Source organism: Anarhichas minor, unplaced genomic scaffold (assembly GCF_050575085.1).
Source record: "Anarhichas minor isolate MPS153535 unplaced genomic scaffold, ASM5057508v1 ptg000004l, whole genome shotgun sequence".
Taxonomy (NCBI): Eukaryota; Metazoa; Chordata; class Actinopteri; order Perciformes; family Anarhichadidae; genus Anarhichas; species Anarhichas minor.
Genome location: NW_027466450.1, coordinates 16,451,147 through 16,472,690, shown reverse-complemented (window position 1 = coordinate 16,472,690; position 21,544 = coordinate 16,451,147). Strand labels below are relative to the sequence as shown.

The 21,544-nt window shown below is 44.7% G+C and overlaps 1 protein-coding gene across 1 annotated transcript; it reads right to left on the bottom strand.

The window, feature by feature from the left end:
* Positions 1–15,093: 15,093 nt before the first annotated feature.
* On the bottom strand, positions 15,094–20,648 carry tent5c (terminal nucleotidyltransferase 5C). Its single transcript, XM_076111263.1, has 2 exons — positions 20,377–20,648; positions 15,094–19,550 (listed from the first exon to the last, which is right to left on the bottom strand). The coding sequence occupies exon 2, from the start codon at positions 19,525–19,527 to the stop codon at positions 18,376–18,378; it is 1,152 nt and encodes a 383-aa protein (XP_075967378.1). The 5' UTR covers positions 19,528–19,550; positions 20,377–20,648; the 3' UTR covers positions 15,094–18,375.
* Positions 20,649–21,544: the final 896 nt, after the last annotated feature.

Here is a 21,544-nt window from a genome sequence, read left to right as displayed (position 1 = left end):
GAAAGGTAACGTTTAAAAAAACAATCCAGCCCCATACGATCTACGCATGGAACATAAAGTCAAACAGATGGTGTTTGAACTACGTCTGGAGGCAATATCTTATCACAAAATTCATGGTCCACATGAGTTCAACTGGCAGTTCTGTGTGTGTGTGTGTGTGTGTGTGTGTGTGTGTGTGTGTGTGTGTGTGCCTTGGTCAACTGGCTTGTCCGGTCTGCATCAACAGTCCAGATACGTGGCCGGGTTTCAAAGGGAGCTTTTGCTCGCTTGATTGAAACTGAGCGCCCGTCCTGGTCTGCTCCTCTGAATAGTGTGTACTGTCGAGGGGGGGGGCACTAGATGGGGCCACTAGGGGGGCGAGCTCGGCTACATTGGTACATAATGGAGTGATGGTTTGTGTCTCAAAGTGAAACATAGAAATACTTCAGAATGAGATTTTTAATCGCTTCATGAAGCACTTGGTATTTACTAAAATAGAAACATAACACGGAATATATTCAAGTGAAGTACAAGTACCACAACATCTCAAAGGGAAATATTGTTCTTTGTCCACTTCATTTATCTCAACGCTTAAGTTACTTCACATATTAAGACACCAATGCAAATATATGTTCCATGTTCTGATATAAATTAAACTTCCCAACAATTCATACAAGTTCAGCCGAAACAAATTGTCGATTATTCAATTAGTCCTTTGACAAAAAAATCTACATTGATAATCGTTTAAGTCAATTTTTATACAAAGATGTGAAACATTTCACGGATCGAGCTTCATAAATGTGACGATTTGCTGCTTTTCTTTTTAATTATTGTAATAATATGAATGAATATTTACTAATTCTGAATTCTGTACTCTGCGTTGGACAAAACAAACAATGTGACGGTGGTACTTTTGACTCGGGGTCATTCTGACGTCATTTCTCACTCATTTTCTTAACTTTTACAACAAACAATCGATTAATGGAGAAAATAATCAGCAAATTAATGGAAAAAACAAATTAAAACTTCAAAATAAGCTACAACTCAACCAACTACAGCAGTAAAATCCTGCTTTTAACACATTAATGCATGAGGAATAATAATCTAATAATAGTTTTTTAATACACGTTCCTGATTATACTTTACTTGAACAACATTTTCAATGTCGGACTTCTACTTGTAAAGAGTATTTCTACACTGTGATGTTAGTATTTTTACTTTAGTAAATGATCTGAATACTTCCTCCACCACTGACTATGATGTTGACAGATGTGTTGTGTTGGTGTATGAACTAACAGGCTGACTGTGTCCACATGTTCTCTCAGGATACTCAGGCATTTTATATCTGAATGAAGCTCTCATGCAGCAACAGTATCAACAGTGCAGACGAGCTGCTGATCTGATCAGAAGAAGCTGGTTCATCTGTGGTATGTTGGTAGACATGCAAACTCTATCCCTATTAATGTCTTAATGTAGGACATGATGCTTACTTTACTAATAGTAAGTTGATTTATATTTCATACTAATAATCTCCATCTTTTCTTTTTTTGTTATAATGTTCCCTGAACGCTCCCAGACCTGCGCTGTAATCCCAAAACTAGTACAAACATTTATTTTAAAGTAAACACACTGTTGACACGTCTTCATCACAATAAACACAACCTGGATACCTGAACTCCAAAATGCTCTTTGTATATGATGATGATGATGATGATGATGATGATGCTTCATGTGCAAACTCTGCCTGCGTTTGTTCATGAGGTGTTTCTGGAGCTCGGGGGGCGACTGGCTGTTTTTAATGCTGATGTAACGATAAATAGAAGAAGCAGCGCCGCAGTAAACCGATCAGCTGACCGCCTCAAGATGACTTCTGAATAATACACTGAAGCAGCAACTTCTTCCCATGTTGAGATGTGCCTTCAATGGTGCGATAGTAGTAACATTAGTTGTATTTTACACGTGTCTTTGCATGGTTTAGTTATTAAAGTATGTTCTGGTTGAGCTCCATATTCATGAGCTCATGGCGCTGAGCCACAAAATCAATTAAATTAAAAAAGGAAATACTCACGTAAAGTTCTTTGGTTTTTTTCCACACTGATTGAAAGACGGGGTTTGAGCCTTCCTGGTGGAAAAAGGGTTAAAAGACACGATCCAGTTGCATCATGGGAGATGTAGGATCCAGGTTTACCAAAGCTTGAATCGTGATATCTCGACCTACTTTTCTTTTAAAAATCTGTCTCTGGCAAGTCTCCCAACATTACTTACAGTTTGAGGTACTTTACTTTCTGCACATTTTGTTGTCATTGGATCGAAGTAAAACCTGCAGAATTACCAGTAAAAACAAGTTACTGGTAACATAAAACTGTGAGCTTTATGTCCGACATGTGCTTTGCCTTCGACAGCTGATTGTCACATCACTGATTGGGGCTGAAACATGTGAAGCATGCAAAACCTTTCAACACGTGGATCTGACTTCAGCAGCAGTTATCCTCCTTGAGCCAAGAGTTTTAAAACTTAAAGAGGCAACGTTTAAGTTATTTATGGCTTCGTATATTTTGGTAAGTGTGTTTTGCATGTGCGGCCCGGTGGCCGTCCTCACCCGAGAGGTCACGACGTGTTTGTGAGAAAGAAAACCGAACCTCCACCTGCACACGTCCTCCGATAACATGAGGCCAGAGTTATGAACTATGTCACACAAACAACACATTTATATTTAAGTTTAGTTTAGTTTTATTTCTAATTGCCAAAGAACAGATCTCAGCTTTGTCACTTTATTTTCATTGCAGTTATTGAAAATATAAAAGAAAGAGCTGTGAGTGTGAAGTGAGAGTTTAAAGCAGCTGAACAAAGTGACTGAGAGAGAAACTCAGCCAGCGTCACGTTTCCTGTCTGAAGCTGAACGCAGCAGATGCAACTGCGATGAAAACACTGACGACAGGAAACAACTCATTTGGACGTCTTGGCTGCCTGGAAGCTTGTTGTCGTATAAGTAAAACTAAGTACATATATACAAGTACATTCTGTACATGTATTCTACTTTAAACTTCCACCTCACTACAATTCAGAGGGAAATGTTGCACTTTTTACTGTTAACATAAAAGAAGAATATAAGTTTATGAAATACAAAACTTTATTAAAGATTAAATCAGTGTTTTCCCATCTTCCTTTGCGTGTGAGAGAGAAGTAGAGTCATTTTCTCATAGACTTCTATACAACCAGAGGAGTCGCCCCCTGGTGGTCACTAGAGAGAATGCAGCTTTAACACATGAAGCTTCGGCTTCACTCGGCAGAACCGGAGGTTGAGTTTGAGTTGTGTCTTTAATTACACATATGACGTTTGTCAATTTAAAAGATAACTTTGCACGTCAACAAAGTCTAAGTTTGTCATAGATTTGTTGTATCATAGTTCTGTCGTCTTGTCACCAACATGGTGACTCAGCTATATCAACGCACACATGTAACGTTATCTTACCGGATGTGTTCTATGCAGAAACTCTTTTTATCAGCCGGGAAGAGAAAGAACGAGTGAGACCCGTTGGTGTGAGAACATCCTGGTACTAAACACATCGTAGCTTCAGAGAGAAACGTCACTTATGTGACTTTACGGTGTTTAGTTTTATACTTTGAGAGTTTTACAACAAAATTACCTTTTTAAATTGACAAACGTGTTTTTTTCCGAAAAAAAAATGTCCCACGGTGGCCAACCGGAATGGGCGGGACTTTGCGTCTCTATAGGCTGCTGCATGTTTCACAGGGTTACATTTGAAGATGCAATAGTCTCGTAAACGGTGATGTGAGAACTTTGTCCCGGACAATTTGAATTTTACCAGAAAATGTATTTGTCAAAGTTTAAGATTAAAAAAAACAACCTCTTTGTTCTGGTAATGTAGTTTACATTACATGTGGCCTTTTATCTTTACATTTAAACGATGACCTCATCTGACCTCTGTTCTTCACAGTCCAGGCACGATGTGAGTGACGGGCTGTTTGACAGAACACACGGGGGGAAAGGCCCATTTTCTTATTAACCTGGAAGCCGATCAGACACCCTGAGAGAAGAGGTCTGCGCCTGAGAGGGATATAATGGGAACAGCATGCCTGAGTGCAGAAACAAACTCCATCCAACATGTGCTCACAGAGTTTTAGGGGAGACGGACACAAACGCAGTCGGACGGATGCTGAGGTTCTCTTCTTTCAGCGCTGGAACTCACAGATCTTATGTCTCATAAATCTGGTGGTGAGATATACGTGAGAGTCCTCAGGAGACCGACGCTCAGGAACGCCTAACTAATCACGCCTGGCACGAGATCTGTGGGGCTGTGGATGTAGGTTTTACATAGATTGATGGGTAGAAGGTGGGGTGTGTGTGTGTGTGTGTGTGTGTGTGTGCATGGGCAGACTATGAGACAATGGGCCCCTGGATATGGACATGCAAAAGACTCCACCATCTTCCCTTCACAGGATTAAGACACTTTGTGATGCTTATGCCTCTTTTTTATTGTTTTTTCTCTGTGTGGTTGTTTTGTGTCTCTTTGTTGTAATTATGTGTCTCTTTGTGGTTATGTTGTGTCTCTTTGTAGTCATTATGTGTCTCTTTGTGGTCATTATGTGTCTCTTTGTAGTCATTATGTGTCTCTTTGTGGTCATTATGTGTCTCTTTGTAGTCATTATGTGTCTCTTTGTGGTCATTATGTGTCTCTTTGTAGTCATTATGTGTCTCTTTGTGGTCATTATGTGTCTCTTTGTAGTCATTATGTGTCTCTTTGTAGTCATGTTGTTTTTATGTCTCTTTGTAGTCATTATGTGTCTCTTTGTAGTCATTATGTGTCTCTTTGTGGTCATTATGTGTCTCTTTGTAGTCATTATGTGTCTCTTTGTAGTCATTATGTGTCTCTTTGTAGTCATTATGTGTCTCTTTGTAGTCATTATGTGTCTCTTTGTAGTCATTATGTGTCTCTTTGTGGTCATTATGTGTCTCTTTGTAGTCATTTTGGTGTTGTTATGTCTCTTTGTGGTTATTTTGTGTCTCTTTGCAGTTGGGGGTTTATTGCAAGTCTTTCTGGGAAACAAGCCACTGGTGCGTGGAAAGGAACATGAAAACATGCTGAATCCTCTTTCTCTCTCTGTTTTTTCTGTCTTTCTCTGTTTCAGCCACAGGTCGGTCCCCCGTCGATCGCCCTCCACTCACCATCCATCACCTGTTTCTCGGGACCTCGCTGTCCTCCTATATATGGCCCTCCTCTGGGGCTCTGCATGGTGCGGTGGGGGGGTTGATGTTTGCGCAGCTTGCTTGTTGATTCCTGACAAGCGTGGACAGTTTACACGAGCTGCTCGACTTCTCACACTTATTCTTGTACGTTCATTTGTTTAGTGGGTCTAATGGTACTTTAGGCTGTGATGGATACTGCAGGTGGAGTTGTTTTGTACGATTCCATGACGGGGATCTTAGTGTTTTAATGCAACGTAACACAGATTGTAAGGTGTTAGGTTCCTTCTGTTTAATCTTTAGCTAAAGTGAACCTGATCATTCAAGAAGAGTTAAATGGCTTGAAGGACTCATAATGTACCTTTGGTTTGAGGCCGTTCCAAACAAGATACATCTTGTATTATTACTGTAAAGTAATATTTTTAGATCATAGTGTGAGATCGTTTTTGAAAAGTTGGGGATGTTGCAGCAACATATTGATGCCAAATGTTGAGATAAAGATTAGTTTAAACTTCAGACTAGCTTTTTATGATTGTAGTCAAATCTACACGAAGCTACTTTTCTGTGGCAGCAGATATTTGCTTCATTAAAAGAGTTAAAGCTCAATATCTAGATATCCAGACTCATCTTTCCAGCCCAGCTGGTCTGAGTCTTTATATCAGAGACTTCAAACGCAGGTCAGTGCTTCGTTCTCTTTAGTTTGTATTTGTCATGTCCTGTGGGGAAAGGACTTTACATATCTGTACATATCTTACTTAATGTGAGCACACAGTGAGGTTTGTGGAGATCTGACGCTCTTCTCTTCACAGCAGATTAAACAGGTGACTTAAAAAATAACACCTTTTTAGCATAAGAATTGGGGCTCGGAATGATTTGTTTTCAAGACTAGATGAGAATCAACCGCTGCTCATCTCCCCGAGTCTTCAAACATACTGAATAGCAGCGAACTTGGTGAACTTGACCTCCCTGCAGCACCAGTCTTTAGAGAGAAATATTCACAGAGCAGCAGAGCAGGAGGAGAGCAGGAGGAGAGCAAGAGGAGAGCAAGAGGAGAGCAGGAGGAGAGCAAGAGGAGAGCAGGAGGAGAGCAGGAGGAGAGCAGGAGTAGAGCAAGAGGAGAGCAGGAGGAGAGCTGGAGGAGAGCAGGAGTAGAGCAAGAGGAGAGCAGGAGGAGAGCAAGAGGAGAGCAGGAGGAGAGCAAGAGGAGAGCAAGAGGAGAGCAAGAGGAGAGCAGGAGGAGAGCAAGAGGAGAGCAAGAGGAGAGCAGGAGGAGAGCAGGAGTAGAGCAAGAGGAGAGCAAGAGGAGAGCAGGAGGAGAGCAGGAGGAGAGCAGGAGTAGAGCAGGAGTAGAGCAAGAGGAGAGCAAGAGGAGAGCAGGAGGAGAGCAGGAGTAGAGCAAGAGGAGAGCAAGAGGAAAGCAGGAGGAGAGCAGGAGGAGAGCTGGAGGAGAGCAAGAGGAGAGCAAGAGGAAAGCAGGAGGAGAGCAGGAGGAGAGCTGGAGGAGAGCAAGAGGAGAGCAGGAGGAGAGCAAGAGGAGAGCAGGAGGAAAGCAGGAGGAGAGCAGGAGGAGAGCTGGAGGAGAGCAAGAGGAGAGCAGGAGGAGAGCAAGAGGAGAGCAGGAGGAGAGCAGGAGGAGAGCAGGAGTAGAGCAAGAGGAGAGCAAGAGGAGAGCTGGAGGAGAGCAGGAGGAGAGCAGGAGGAGAGCTGGAGGAGAGCAAGAGGAGAGCAGGAGGAGAGCAAGAGGAGAGCAGGAGGAGAGCAGGAGGAGAGCAAGAGGAGAGCTGGAGGAGAGCAGGAGGAGAGCAGGAGGAGAGCAGGAGGAGAGCAGGAGGAGAGCAAGAGGAGAGCAAGAGGAGAGCAGGAGGAGAGCAGGAGGAGAGCAGGAGTAGAGCAAGAGGAAAGCAGGAGGAGAGCAAGAGGAGAGCAAGAGGAGAGCAAGAGGAAAGCAGGAGGAGAGCAAGAGGAGAGCAGGAGGAAAGCAGGAGGAGAGCAGGAGGAGAGCAAGAGGAGAGCAGGAGGAGAGCAGGAGGAGAGCAAGAGGAAAGCAGGAGGAGAGCAAGAGGAGAGCAAGAGGAAAGCAGGAGGAGAGCAGGAGGAGAGCAGGAGGAAAGCAGGAGGAAAGCAGGAGGAGAGCTGGAGGAGAGCAAGAGGAGAGCAGGAGGAGAGCAAGAGGAGAGCAGGAGGAGAGCAGGAGGAGAGCAGGAGTAGAGCAAGAGGAGAGCAGGAGGAGAGCTGGAGGAGAGCAGGAGGAGAGCAGGAGGAGAGCAGGAGTAGAGCAAGAGGAGAGCAGGAGGAGAGCAAGAGGAGAGCAGGAGGAGAGCAAGAGGAGAGCAAGAGGAGAGCAAGAGGAGAGCAGGAGGAGAGCAAGAGGAGAGCAAGAGGAGAGCAAGAGGAAAGCAGGAGGAGAGCAAGAGGAGAGCAAGAGGAAAGCAGGAGGAAAGCAGGAGGAGAGCAAGAGGAGAGCAAGAGGAGAGCAAGAGGAAAGCAGGAGGAGAGCAAGAGGAGAGCAAGAGGAAAGCAGGAGGAGAGCAGGAGGAGAGCAAGAGGAGAGCAGGAGGAGAGCAGGAGGAGAGCAGGAGTAGAGCAAGAGGAGAGCAAGAGGAGAGCAAGAGGAGAGCAAGAGGAAAGCAGGAGGAGAGCAGGAGTAGAGCAAGAGGAGAGCAAGAGGAGAGCTGGAGGAGAGCAGGAGGAGAGCAGGAGGAGAGCTGGAGGAGAGCAAGAGGAGAGCAGGAGGAGAGCAAGAGGAGAGCAGGAGGAGAGCAGGAGGAGAGCAAGAGGAGAGCAAGAGGAGAGCAGGAGGAGAGCAAGAGGAGAGCAGGAGGAGAGCAGGAGGAGAGCAGGAGGAGAGCAAGAGGAGAGCAAGAGGAGAGCAGGAGGAGAGCAGGAGGAGAGCAGGAGTAGAGCAGGAGGAGAGCAAGAGGAGAGCAGGAGGAGAGCAGGAGGAGAGCAGGAGGAGAGCAAGAGGAGAGCAAGAGGAGAGCAGGAGGAGAGCAGGAGGAGAGCAGGAGTAGAGCAAGAGGAGAGCAAGAGGAGAGCAAGAGGAAAGCAGGAGGAGAGCAGGAGGAGAGCAGGAGGAGAGCAAGAGCAGAGCAAGAGGAGAGCAGGAGGAGAGCAAGAGGAGAGCAAGAGGAGAGCAAGAGGAAAGCAGGAGGAGAGCAAGAGGAGAGCAAGAGGAAAGCAGGAGGAGAGCAGGAGGAAAGCAGGAGGAGAGCAGGAGGAGAGCTGGAGGAGAGCAAGAGGAGAGCAAGAGGAGAGCAGGAGGAGAGCAGGAGGAGAGCAGGAGGAGAGCTGGAGGAGAGCAGGAGGAGAGCTGGAGGAGAGCAGGAGGAGAGCAGGAGGAGAGCAAGAGGAGAGCAAGAGGAGAGCAAGAGGAGAGCAGGAGGAGAGCAGGAGGAGAGCAGGAGTAGAGCAAGAGGAGAGCAAGAGGAGAGCAGGAGGAGAGCAGGAGTAGAGCAAGAGGAGAGCTGGAGGAGAGCAGGAGGAGAGCAAGAGGAGAGCAAGAGGAAAGCAGGAGGAGAGCAGGAGGAGAGCAGGAGGAAAGCAGGAGGAGAGCAGGAGGAGAGCTGGAGGAGAGCAAGAGGAGAGCAGGAGGAGAGCAAGAGGAGAGCAGGAGGAGAGCAGGAGGAGAGCAGGAGTAGAGCAAGAGGAGAGCAGGAGGAGAGCTGGAGGAGAGCAGGAGGAGAGCAGGAGGAGAGCAGGAGTAGAGCAAGAGGAGAGCAGGAGGAGAGCAGGAGGAGAGCTGGAGGAGAGCTGGAGGAGAGCAAGAGGAGAGCAGGAGGAGAGCAAGAGGAGAGCTGGAGGAGAGCAAGAGGAGAGCTGGAGGAGAGCAGGAGGAGAGCTGGAGGAGAGCAGGAGGAGAGCTGGAGGAGAGCGGGAGGAGAGCAAGAGGAGAGCAGGAGGAGAGCAGGAGGAGAGCTGGAGGAGAGCAGGAGGAGAGCAAGAGGAGAGCAAGAGGAGAGCAAGAGGAAAGCAGGAGGAGAGCAAGAGGAGAGCAGGAGGAAAGCAGGAGGAGAGCAGGAGGAGAGCAGGAGGAAAGCAGGAGGAGAGCAGGAGGAGAGCAAGAGGAGAGCTGGAGGAGAGCAGGAGGAGAGCAGGAGGAGAGCAGGAGGAGAGCTGGAGGAGAGCAGGAGGAGAGCAGGAGGAGAGCAGGAGGAGAGCTGGAGGAGAGCTGGAGGAGAGCTGGAGGAGAGCAGGAGGAGAGCTGGAGGAGAGCAGGAGGAGAGCAGGAGGAGAGCAGGAGGAGAGCTGGAGGAGAGCTGGAGGAGAGCAGGAGGAGAGCTGGAGGAGAGCAAGAGGAGAGCAGGAGGAGAGCAGGAGGAGAGCAAGAGGAGAGCAGGAGGAGAGCAAGAGGAGAGCAAGAGGAGAGCAGGAGGAGAGCAGGGCATGTTGACAAACCTCCAGACTGTAAAGGTGTTTTGAATGTTTCACATTGGGGCTCGTCATGCTCGACTGTGGCATCGAAACACGACTTGATTGTCTGAACCATCTTGCAGTCTTTGGTCCAGAACATCACTATTAGTAAAACTAAAATATATAAATATATAAACACAAGGTTTAGATAGAAACCAATGTGTTTCTGGGTGGTGAGGAATCAATGAAGTGATGCAGAGTGAACGTTTGTACTTACGTTGAGTCGATGATTCAGAGCATCACACCGGGCAGAAGCAGCTTTGGTCCGGTCAATACTGCAGCTCATCCTCTGCCAGGAGAACCAGAGACGAGTCGTCAGCTTCCATCTGCACTGCAGTTACTCCCTCACATCAACAAATAACACACACACACACACACGCACACACACACAACACACACTCAGCAAAACCATCGTCCAAGAAAGCAGACGCTGTCGGTGCAGCGGCTCGTTACCTTTGGATCGTTCGCATGGCTGCTGATGAGGTTTCTCCGGGATCTCCCGTTCTGCACATCAGACTAACTGAGCCAAGTGCTAATTAATCCGCCCGAGGTCCCCGCCCTGCAAACAGGACGGGGCAGAGAGGATATGGAAGCATTTTCTTTCTCCACACGTTAATTACTGCACAAATGAGTTCCTATTAAGTGGTGGCAACACACTCAGCTGCAGATTATGAGACAAAGGGCTGCTGGACACAGACATGCAGAAGGTCCCAGCACCTCTCGTACACCAGCAAGACCAAAAGATTTCATCATTGATTAGCCTCTTTTTGGTCTTGTTTTGTGTCTCTTTGTAGTCGATACGCATGTCTGTAGGGTTTGTGTCTCTTTGTAGTTGCTTTGTGTCTCTGTTGTTTTTTGGACTCTTTATAGTCTTTTTATGTCTTTTTATGGTCTCTCTGTATCACTTTGTAGGTTTCTCGGTCTCTTTACAGCCTTATAGTCTCTTTGTGGTTGTTTTGGTCTCATTGTAGTTTTGTGTGTCTTTGTAGTTGTTTTTGGTAACTTCATAGTTGTCTCACCCTTTTTCATCATCATTGAGTTTCTTTGTGACTCTTTGCAGCTGTTTTGCATCTGTTGTGTTTTTTGGTCTCTATGTTTTTTATGTCTCTTTGTTTCTATTTGCAGTTTATTTGTTTGCTTTATAGTCGGTGTCTTTTTGTTGTAGTTTTGCACCTTTTTGTTGTCATTTTGACTCTGTGGTTGTTTTACCCCTTTTCATAGCGGTGTGTCTCTATGTGTCTCTTTGCAGCTGTTTTGTGTCTCTTTCTAGTTTCTTTTTAGTTTTTAATTTCAGTTTCTTCGTAGCTGCTTTGTGTGTCTTGTAGACACCGAGTCTCTGTGTTTTTTCTCCACTTGTCAGAGTCGTCGTGAGTCCCTTTGCAGATGTTTTGTTTCTCTTTGTAGTCATTTTGTGTCTCTTCCAGGTTCGTATGTCTCAGTTACATTTTGCAGGTGAACACTCTGGCCTTGGGCCCAGGAGGCCGGTTCACTCGTCGACCGATGCTCAGCTACAAGGCCAACGTAAATGAGCAGCATGTTGTACCTGATGAACATAAAAAAACTGTCCAAATTGTTTCCGCTTCACAATCGCATCACGGTTACAACGATGATTCCTGGAACAGAGTCAGGTCTGGTAATGACTAATCGTTCTAATCTGTCCCGTCCCACACAGTGGGCGTAGTAAAACAGAGAAATAAATCGCCCCCTCAGTAAATATTGCTGCCTGTTAAACAAACAGATAGCGGATCTTTGAAAGACACAAGACAGACATTTTTACTGTTGGACTCTGCAGAGGAATGTTGTCAATAAAATCTAATTAAAATAGAAAAGTCGCTGTAGATCAAGCTGCATAACACATTAATGAAATGTAGCTTTGGGGTTAAAAGACTTCCTCTGCTGAGCTGTACGTGGGTCTTTATACTTCCTCGTTCATGACTGTGGATTAAAATATGAAATGATTTCTTGGGCGCATTTATTTTTCGTAGGCGTGGCTACAAATGCTGGATGCAAACAGTCCGTTACGTCACCCCTGCAGCACTCGGCTGCTATCAGAGACCACGTGGCAGGTGTGTGGACCATAAAGAGATGGATGGTGACTCCCCCACATTCTCTCTGCTCTGTGTTAACGCTCCATTGTCTCTTTCTCCCCCGCATATTTGTATTTTGCCAGAAAACGAGCATTGTTTGACCTGTCCGGACACTGCTGGAGGGGTTTTTGTGTGTGTGTGTGTGTGTGTGTGTGTGTAATTGTGTTTTCACATACAGGGGGAGGGAGGGGGGGGGGTTGTGTGGTTTTGTAGAGGCCCTAAAACTCCCTCATGGACGCCGGTCGTCTCTTCACTCTGTTTGCGCCTCTGAAACTCAGGAAACGAGTCATTTAAGTGTGAAAAAAGTGACGACTCAATCAAAAGAAAAGGAGAAAAAGAAGTGAGTTGTGGACAAACATGAATAAACTTTACACACAAACTGAGTTTAAAGGGATAAGAGCTGCACTCTGGTGTCTCCGTCAACATCAGATTTATATAGAAATATGTTTTAAAGGATACTGGCTCTGAATGCTTTTCACTTGTTTTTTCAGCGATGCTCTAAACTTCAATGTGAACACAGGAAGATGATCATGAAGAAGAAACTAGAACAGACAGACCGTGTCCTCCAGATGCAGCGATATTAACAAAACCATAAACGACAGCTACCAACACAAAGAAGGAAGAAGGAACTGAAAGATGAACCTGCAAATGAACCCTAACCCTACGAGGAAGAAAACATGCTTCAATGCTGTCCTGGAATCTGAGAAACTGACCCGTCAACCAGGAAAAATCGACAACTCTGTGTGAACAAAAGGCGAAAACACAGAGGAAAATGTCTTGATTTTAGAAAAAGAGGAGGCGAAGACGCACAACCCTCGTCTACATCAATGGAGCTGAGGTGGAGCGAGTGAACAGTTTGAAGTTTCCTGGGAATCGGCATCACAAACATGGTCGTCACTCAACTCCATCCTGGTGAAGAAAGCTCATAAACGGCTGCATTTCTTCAGGAAACCTAAAACGGCTAAATTCCTGTCAAACTGTTACAGAGGAGCGATAGAAAGCATCCTGACTGCAAACATTACAAACGGGCATCGATTAAAACCGCCCAGAACATCAACATCTGGTGAGCGACGGTGATATTGGTGACAAGAGGTGCCTGCGAAGAGCTAAAGGGTTATTAAAGGACAAAACCCACCACAGCCACAACCTGTTCATGCAGATGCTGAACCACCAGACTTCAAAGCGTGGAGACTCCTCCTCCACATATGATAGTTTTATTTTTTATGTGTGTTTTTCAGCAATCTGCATTCCGTTGAGCAGCCCCGTCGTCCAGTGATAATAAAGATAAGCTTGGACACATGAGGTATTTGATTTCTTCTTCTATGAACTGTATCTCCAATTAAATCTGTTGACAGCCTGCTCTGTGAATTATCCAGAGAGTGAAAGGGAACAATGGAAAAAGGAAACCGGTTTGAGCCAAGACATCTGTCGGTCGTGTGATTTCTCGGAACGTCAGATCATCACGTCTCTCCGTAAAACGATGGATTCCACGAAGAAGAACTAGAGATTTACAGTTTGGACTCAGATTGGATTTTTAAATTTCATAATTTTCATTATTAAATATTACACCCAACTTTTGCAAGCTTTCAACTGTTGGTGTTTGTGAGGCTTTCTGAAGAATATAGTTTGATAAAATAGAAACACCTGACGGGAGGCGTAGCTGCCTGAAACACTGCAGCTTTGCCCTGAACAGCCACGCGCAGCTTTGCACGTTATAAAATGAACCGCAGGTTGAGAAAGGTGTTGATAAACGATAAACTCTCCAGAGGATGGAAGAGAAGAACTTCACACGAAAACCACAAATAATATGAGTTATAGATGAAAATAATGAGAGATGAATACGCTCTGTAGAGCAGCGTGTGGACGGAGACAACAGAGGTCGTTGAGGACACGCTGCTGCGTCACCAAAGTCAACACTGCGAGTCATTCCCTGCAGATAAGGCAGCGCGTTTTATGAATGGCAGCTATAGTGACTCAGGGTGGGGGGGGCATTGATGGCTTGCGTCAGAAGGAAAGGGAAAACACTCTTACAGCAAACTTAAAGGGGAAATTAACGATGAACAAAAACACACGTTGCAGCTCAAAGCTCCTGTGTGGAGACGTAGATGTACGGAGAGGCTGACGGACCGTATAGGCTGAAATGCTTTGAAGTACTCCTGTTCACTAAAGCAATGCCCAGGATTTTTATTAGCCAATAAAAACTCTGGCGGGGGGGGGGAGAGCGTTTTCCACTGAAGTGGATTTAAAGTTCTGAGTGGACTGATCTCCCCACTAACCGCCTCCCCGGTGATGAAGATGGAAAACATCTCTGGTTAAAGTCATCGTCGGGACGCCCACAAAGAAAGAGGAGAAGAAGTCAGCAGAGCACAACAACTGCACCGCGTGGTAACAACCAAAGCAATCAGAAACATGCTAATACTTTCTGTAAGTGCGTTCAAAGATTAAATATGTATTCTCATAAACAGGCCATCCAGGCACAGGGGGCCCCTGACACTCTGGTCTTCACCTACAACATGTCTCACAAAGAGAAACATACCGACCAGCAAGAGGCTCAAAACGACCTCAAAGAAACACAAAACCACCACAAAGAGACAGAGACTACAAAGACTCAGAACTACAGAGACTTAAAATGACCACAAAGATTTAAAATAACTACAGAGACAAAGCAACAAGAGAGGCCCAACACGACCACAAAGAGACACAAATCTAAAAAGTGGATCAGGATCGTGATGCCCCCCCTCTCACCTCACTCAGTCCTTGAAGGCGTCGCGAGGACCTCTTGACCCCTCACAGTTCCTGCTCAGCTTGTTCTGCAGGATGTTCTGCTGCTCTGTTTTATAGTCTGTGTTGCATTAAGCCGTTATTTGTCCTGCTGATTTATTGCTGCACGTTGTAAAGTCGGCCTAAACTCTGCTGCTCGTTCCTGCAGCACCGTCTCCTCGAGTTCACTGCAACACGAGCAGTTTAAAGAAAATCACTTCTGATTAAAGGTACAATATCTTCTATTTGTTCACCTTCGTAATGATGCAGCCGTCTTTAAAAGCATAAAGGCTGAATAATGAAACAAATATTTATATTAAGAGTTTTATATACTACTTAACTTAATTTACTGAATTCAGGTGAAGAAAAACCTGAGTTTAAGTCTTATTTTGTAAGGATGTAGCACAACGTTTGTTTAAATAAAGTTGGAATAGAAATATATTGGCACAAAAAGGAACAATTAATAATAATAATAAGTAGCATTTTAGCCAGTGGACAAAATAAAATATCTGAAACAAAAAACATTTAAAGGTTTTAGGTGTAGCCGTGAACGTTGGAAGGTTTGTTTAAGGTTAAATAGAACCAGACATTAAACATTAAAGATAAAAGCTCCACATGTGAGGGTCTCGGTCAACAGAAACAGCTGAGGCATTGTTTGCATTTAATACTCTTTATTCATATTCGCTTCCTCTTCAAACACGTTTCCTGATGTACATTTCCATTCAAAAGCAAAAAAACTCAAGTGAGGTAAAAGTCCTGAAAAATGAAATAGTAGAACTCGTGAAGTCACAATCACGAAGCTGCCCAAAACAAACAAAAAAAAAAAAAAAAAAAAAAAAAAAAAAAACAGCTTTTGTTTTTACCATTTCAAAAAAAATTTTTTAAAAAAATTATATATTTTTTTTTTTTTTTTTGAAATGGTAAAAACAAAAGCTTTTTTATAGCATTTTTTATTCCCCAACTTTTTTTCTTATATAGCAACAAGCATCCCTTCATACACACACACACGTAAACATCTGCTGCAAAACACTAAACCATCTCCAGACGTAGAGATCCTCTGTCACCACTACACAGTTCTCTCTGCACCCCCCCCCCCCCCCGCCAGCAAAGAATACATCTACAGGCATCATCAACTTAAACACAAAAAAAATAAAAAATAAAAAAAACACGCTGTACTAATAAACAAAGGCCCAAACTAAGCGGGACGATCAAAGGCGAGGAGAGAGAGACTAACATGGTTTACAGCAGAAAAAAAAAAAAAAAAAGTGGGGTAAAATACACTTCATCCTTGTCTTCTTCCGTCACAAAAAGGTTTGCACATGGACATTCACGCATCACCCCCGCTCTCATCTAGAGGGGTGGGAGGTCAAGCTTCCATTTAACATATTCAGTCATCAGAAAAAAAACAAAAAAACACTACAACCGTAAACACACGAAGAGCAGAGCGGACACCAGAGGATCATCCTCTTTGATGTCGCTCACTGAAGACACGTCAACTAACAGAAAGCACAAGAAGAAGACTTCTGACGCTGCTGGTGTTCAGACATTCCAACTCTTCATCATCATCATCATCATCATCATCATCACTCAGAGGGGAGGGACTAAACTGGGGAATGCTCCCCTTGGCTTTCAAACAAGATCACTAAAACATTGAGCGATGATGAGGTGGATGAAGGTTTTCAGAGCAACATGATGAACCCTAAACCAGAGCTGAAGTCTGCTGGCTACCTTCAGGGCTACTGATCCACTCCAATAAGATCCGGCAGTTTAGGGTAAGAAGAGGAGCGAGTTCAGGAAGGAAAGGACACCAAGTTAAGAGTGGGGGGGGTATTAGGAGGGGACACTGTCAAGACAAAAACACATCATGTCCCTGAGAACCAGCTCCAGCAATTGACCACAGGCATATTTACATCCCTTTTTGGAGTAAACCAAGGCCTCTTTAAAGTGCTTCTGTTAGTATGGGGGTCTCTGCCCCCTCCCCCCCATAGCTACTGGGCCAAAGCGTGGCCCCTCAGTGCACCAGTAGGTATTGCTTTGGTGTGGATGGGGACCAAAGTGTCGGCAGAACAAAGTTCGCTTCAGAGTTACAAAATTCGGGGCAGTCCATTAAATGAAAAAAAAAAAAGGGGGCATAGAATATAATGACCATTTAGAATAGTTGGAAGGTCAACATGGCCGCCAGTGGCTCAAAGACAGAGAGGGAGTACAACTAAGGCCGAGGAGGAGACTGAGACAGGAATGACAGAAACGACATAAAGTAAAACAGAAATATATGAATCGTCTAATGAACTAAAAGGATGTTTAATGTTTCACAAGGTGTTTCCGTCCTGATCACCATTTAAAAAAAACGCTTTAAAAAAGCTCCCCAAAAGAAAGGCACTCGAGTGCTTCAGTTGCTGGTTGTGACTTTGGTCCAGAGAGACACCGTGCGAGTGGCACCTCAGAGAACCCCCCCCCCCCCCCCAAAAACACACGATGATAGTTCATGTCCTGACCACGGCGGGTGAGACCTGCAGACGAGGACAACCTGATCTTCTAGCATGATGTGGGCCAGACAGATAATCCTGGTTATCTGGTGTAAAACACAAAAAAACGAGCCACGAGGCGGCGAAGCAGGAATCACGAGGGTCAGAAAGACACGAGGTTAAAGAGAAGCTTCAGTTTAAATCCTGACCGATAACAGGACGTCTGCTGAGCAGTGCTCAGAATGAACAGCTAATAATAGGCCGAGCTACAAATAGTAATTCATAGGTTTGTAGAGCCTGACTGGCGTTCCTCTCAACATACCAGTAGCACTCCACTGGTGTCCGATGCCCACAAATGGGGTTCAAACGTGGACAGGAAGTGACTCAGCACCCCTCACATGTAAGGTGGTAGGGCCCAAAAAAAAAAAAAAAAAGGATAATTATAGACCGGCTGTCAAACTACAGCCAGTCACCGAGCTGCGTCAGAGAAGGAATCCCATTTCAGAGCTCCTGTAATGGTTTTGAGGGGGGGGGGTTAGGGACGACCCTGGCGGGCAGGGTCCGCCATGTGCTGCTCCTTTTAAGGAGTCAGTCACTTCCAGGACTCTCCCAAAAAGCCGGCTCTCTCGCGGCAGGCCAACGAGGCCAGCAGCGCGGCATCTCAACAGGTCTCAGCTCTCTCGGAGGGCTAAACTGTCTCACTGCACAGCTCCGCTGACCAGTACAGGGCCGAGTAAACCGGGTCGTCCTACACCGACGTTCACAGTGGGAAAATAAAAATACGCACGTTATTTTTCTTGCATGTTTTACAAATCTCAGGCACTGACGGCATCTTTAAGGAGACCACACGCGTGTCAAGATGAATTAAAACAAAGTGACTCTAGTGTTCCCTCCTTTATATTCTGATTATTAATGTGCCACCCCCCCCCAGTGAACAACATTTTAAACATTGGTGCTCTTTTTTTTTTTTTTAATACATTACCCTTTTCCCCAATAATACCATTTTTCAATATTTTACACTTTTTTTCTGCCTTTTTACATTTTTATCTTTTTTTTTTAATCACAGGGGGGGGAAACCAAATGTAAGGCTATATAACAGGTTACTTTTCCCATTTTTTTGTTACAAAATACAGCCCATAATTAACTCATTGGGGGGTAACACCTGGAGGTTAAGGCACAAAACTCCGTTAAACAGGGAAACAATCAAACATGATGAGAAAAAAAAAAATGTAAACACTTAAAAATCTCACTTCCTATTCAATGAGCTAAAGAACTCTGTAGATGAGGAATAAGAAAGGATTCCAAAAGCAAAACACTTGTCCACTTGAATATAATTGTGCCTTGAGAGGAACAAAGTATTTATTGCCTCAATAATATATATTTTTTCAGTGGGGGGGAGAGAAGTATTTTTGTAACTCCTCCTCTCTTCTCCAAAGCAGCAGCACTTCCACTTGTTTTCTTATCTGCATCAGTTACATGGCAGCCATGTTGGAATGTTCTGGTTGGCCACGTAGTAGTTGCTGAAGTTGTGGTCTCGGACGTACGGCGCCGGCTGATAGTAGCAGGTGACGCAGGACGCGTCCGGGATGGCGTTCTGCTCCGCCAGCACCCGGAACGCCATCAGCGAGATGAGGTGGAGCGTCTGCCGCCGCTCGTGGCCCATCAGGCACACCGTGCTCTCGTTGACCACGCGCCGCAGGATCATGAGGTAGTCGTACTTGCTCTTCTCCTCGCCCACGAAGTGGCTCTGGAGGTAGGCCTCCACCTTGCGCTGCTGCTCGCCGATGTCGGGGAAGTCGATGAAGAAGCGAGAGCACATGTAGCGCTCCAGGGCCTTGAACTCCTCCTCGCTGGCGGGCCGAAAGTCCCGCACCAGCAGGTTGCAGTACTTGAGCAGGCCACCGCCGCGGATCTCCTCGGGCCGCTTGGTGGCGATGAGCTTGTTGCTCAGGTGGCTCAGCGCCGCGGCGTAGTCCCCGTACACGCTCTCGCCGCTCACCGTCGGGTGAAACGCCGGCGACATCGGCGTCTGCGCCAGCTCGTAGTACGAGAGCATGGAGTCCAGCACGATCTGAAAGGAGTCCACACTGAACTCAAACTGCCGGCGTATCGAGTCCACGAACTTCAGCTCCACGTTGCGGCCGTTGTTGTTGGAGAGCGAGATGAGGCTCCAGCGGTCCTGCTCCGTGTTCACCTTCACCAGCTTCTGGACGTACGCCTCTCTGAGGGTCATGGGCGTGATCTTCTCCTTGTTCACGCCCTCGGGCAGGAAGTCCAGCAGGGTGCCCAGCACCATGTCTTTGATGAGCCGGAACTCGGCCTCGTGCGGCAGGTCCACCCTGAAGATGACGTCCAGGTCCTTGTAGCTCCAGCCGACGTCCTTCACCAGCACGTGGCTGGCCGTGGAGCCGTTTAGCCGGACGTCCTTGACCCTGATGCCGCTGAGCTCCAGGCGGGATCGCACCCGGTACACGATGTCCTTCAGCCGCACCTGCAAGGTGGGGAAGTTCCCCCGTCCGTGAACGGGCACCACCTCCGTCAGGACCTCGTTGAGCCGGCTCACCTGCTCCCAGCTGAGGACACTGACCGAACTACTCTTTGATTCCTCCTGGTTATCCATCTTCTCAACAAAGTTCAGATCAACTGAGAGGACAGGGGAGAGAAACAGATGGTAGTCAAGGCTAAAAAACTACAAAAAAGAAAACTACAAATCACATCATTTTAAAACTCATTTTTAACTATAAAACACAACTTCACAATTTAACAATGAACACAAATCACAAGTACATATAATAATAGTATAATAAAAGTAATAAATCACAGCTTGCCAGCTGTTAAAAAATCTCATGAAACAAGTAGCGGCATCATGAGCCAGTCAGCACGAGCGCAGCAGAATGTGCGCACGAGACAAGCTGCTCGCTCTCCGTTACACACACGCGCAGTATAAAAAGCACAGAGCTCGTGAGGCTTCTAGAACAGCTCACCGCGCGTGAGCCTCTTTTTAACAGTGTTTAACTAAATAAAAAAGCCACAGTAAAGTAAGTTTAACGTACACGTTTAATACACACATTACGGTAATTATCTGCTCCAGCTGACTGACGAATGCGACATTTAAACTTTATGTTCACCGGTAACTAACCGCTATTAAAACATTTTTAAAACACCTGGTTTTAACTAACATTAACTTACGTTGCTTATTAAGACAGGATTACCCTTAAATGTGACTTAATATTAAGCCATATGGCGACGAATCATCAATCTATGAATTCAGCAAAGTCACGTTTGAATTTATCAATAAAACGGAAAACTATGCATCTGACGTTACAAAAAACTGATGTCACGTGGTTTCAGGAGCAAACGACTGCGGGTAAACTTTTTTTAATTTAGCGTTAGGGTTTTCTGACGTTACTTTCAAAACGTACGACATTAAAAAACACAGAAAATAGAGAGTAGTAAAAGCAATACGTACATTTTTTCCCCCTTAAAAAAAGCGTCCTCTGAAAGCGTTGAACGTCAGAAAGAGAAGATGTTAACTTCACATAATCCACCAACGTCTGGGAGACAAAACACGTGCGACGCCCGTGAGCTGAGGAGAAGTCGGTATTTGAACCTGCACGCGCAGTCACGCTTGCTTTATACAGCTGAAGTACGACCCAAAGAAAAAAATAGATGCGCAACCATGACACGATATAGTCCCTCCTCTCCGTCTGTGTAGCGTCACTTTTATGATTTAAAAAGTAAAATATTAACGTTATAAAGCGTTGTGTGGTGAAAGATATAAAACATAGAATGTGTATATTTACCCTTAAAAAAAAAAGAAGTCCAAACTTTCATCAGCGGCGGATCACACAGGCGTAAAACAGATCAGATTGGTTTTGTACCAATGCGCCGAACGACGCTTCTGATTGGTCGACGAGGTTTTTTGCGTTGCCATAGTAATCATGGACCCCGTCTCCAGGCAGGTGGAGCTCAGTTGAAAAAAAGCAATTTATGTATTTATAAAGATTAAAGGACACATCGAAATATTACACTTTATTAATAAATAAATACATGTATACACACATACATCAAATCTATATCCACACAAATAAAAAAGAAATCTATCAATAATCTTAAACAAATGTAATTTATTCAATAATAACTCAATCAGTTACTTTTTAAACAAAATTAAATATTATATATCGTGTAAAACGATTTATAAAATCTTAATTTAGTTGACTATTGAACATAAATACACACATTGTAAATGTATTTATTATATATGGTACATTTTACATACATAAATGTGAATTAATAAAAGTTATCCCCACTGGATTTGTTTAATGAATTTTAAGAATATATCAAAACTCAAACACTAAACACACACTATCCTAATTATATGTATTTATTTTAATTGATGTTCATGTTTATGTTGAGTAACTACCGTCTGCAATGCTTGTTTTTAATATATTTTTAATATAGATTTAAAAAAACAGCCATTTATGTATTTGATGTTAATGCTTATTTGAGATTCTACTAATTTAATTTCACTTTAAAATGTTCTTGTTTGATTCCACTAACATGTTGTTGTCTCAACATTATACAAATATGTATAAAATGTTTTTAAAAAGGGCAAAATAACTCAAAATCAGAAGAAG

Bases quoted from the DNA above. Each gene is read 5' to 3' on its own strand.
- tent5c (XM_076111263.1), bottom strand. From the start codon at position 19,527: ATGGATAACCAGGAGGAATCAAAGAGTAGTTCGGTCAGTGTCCTCAGC.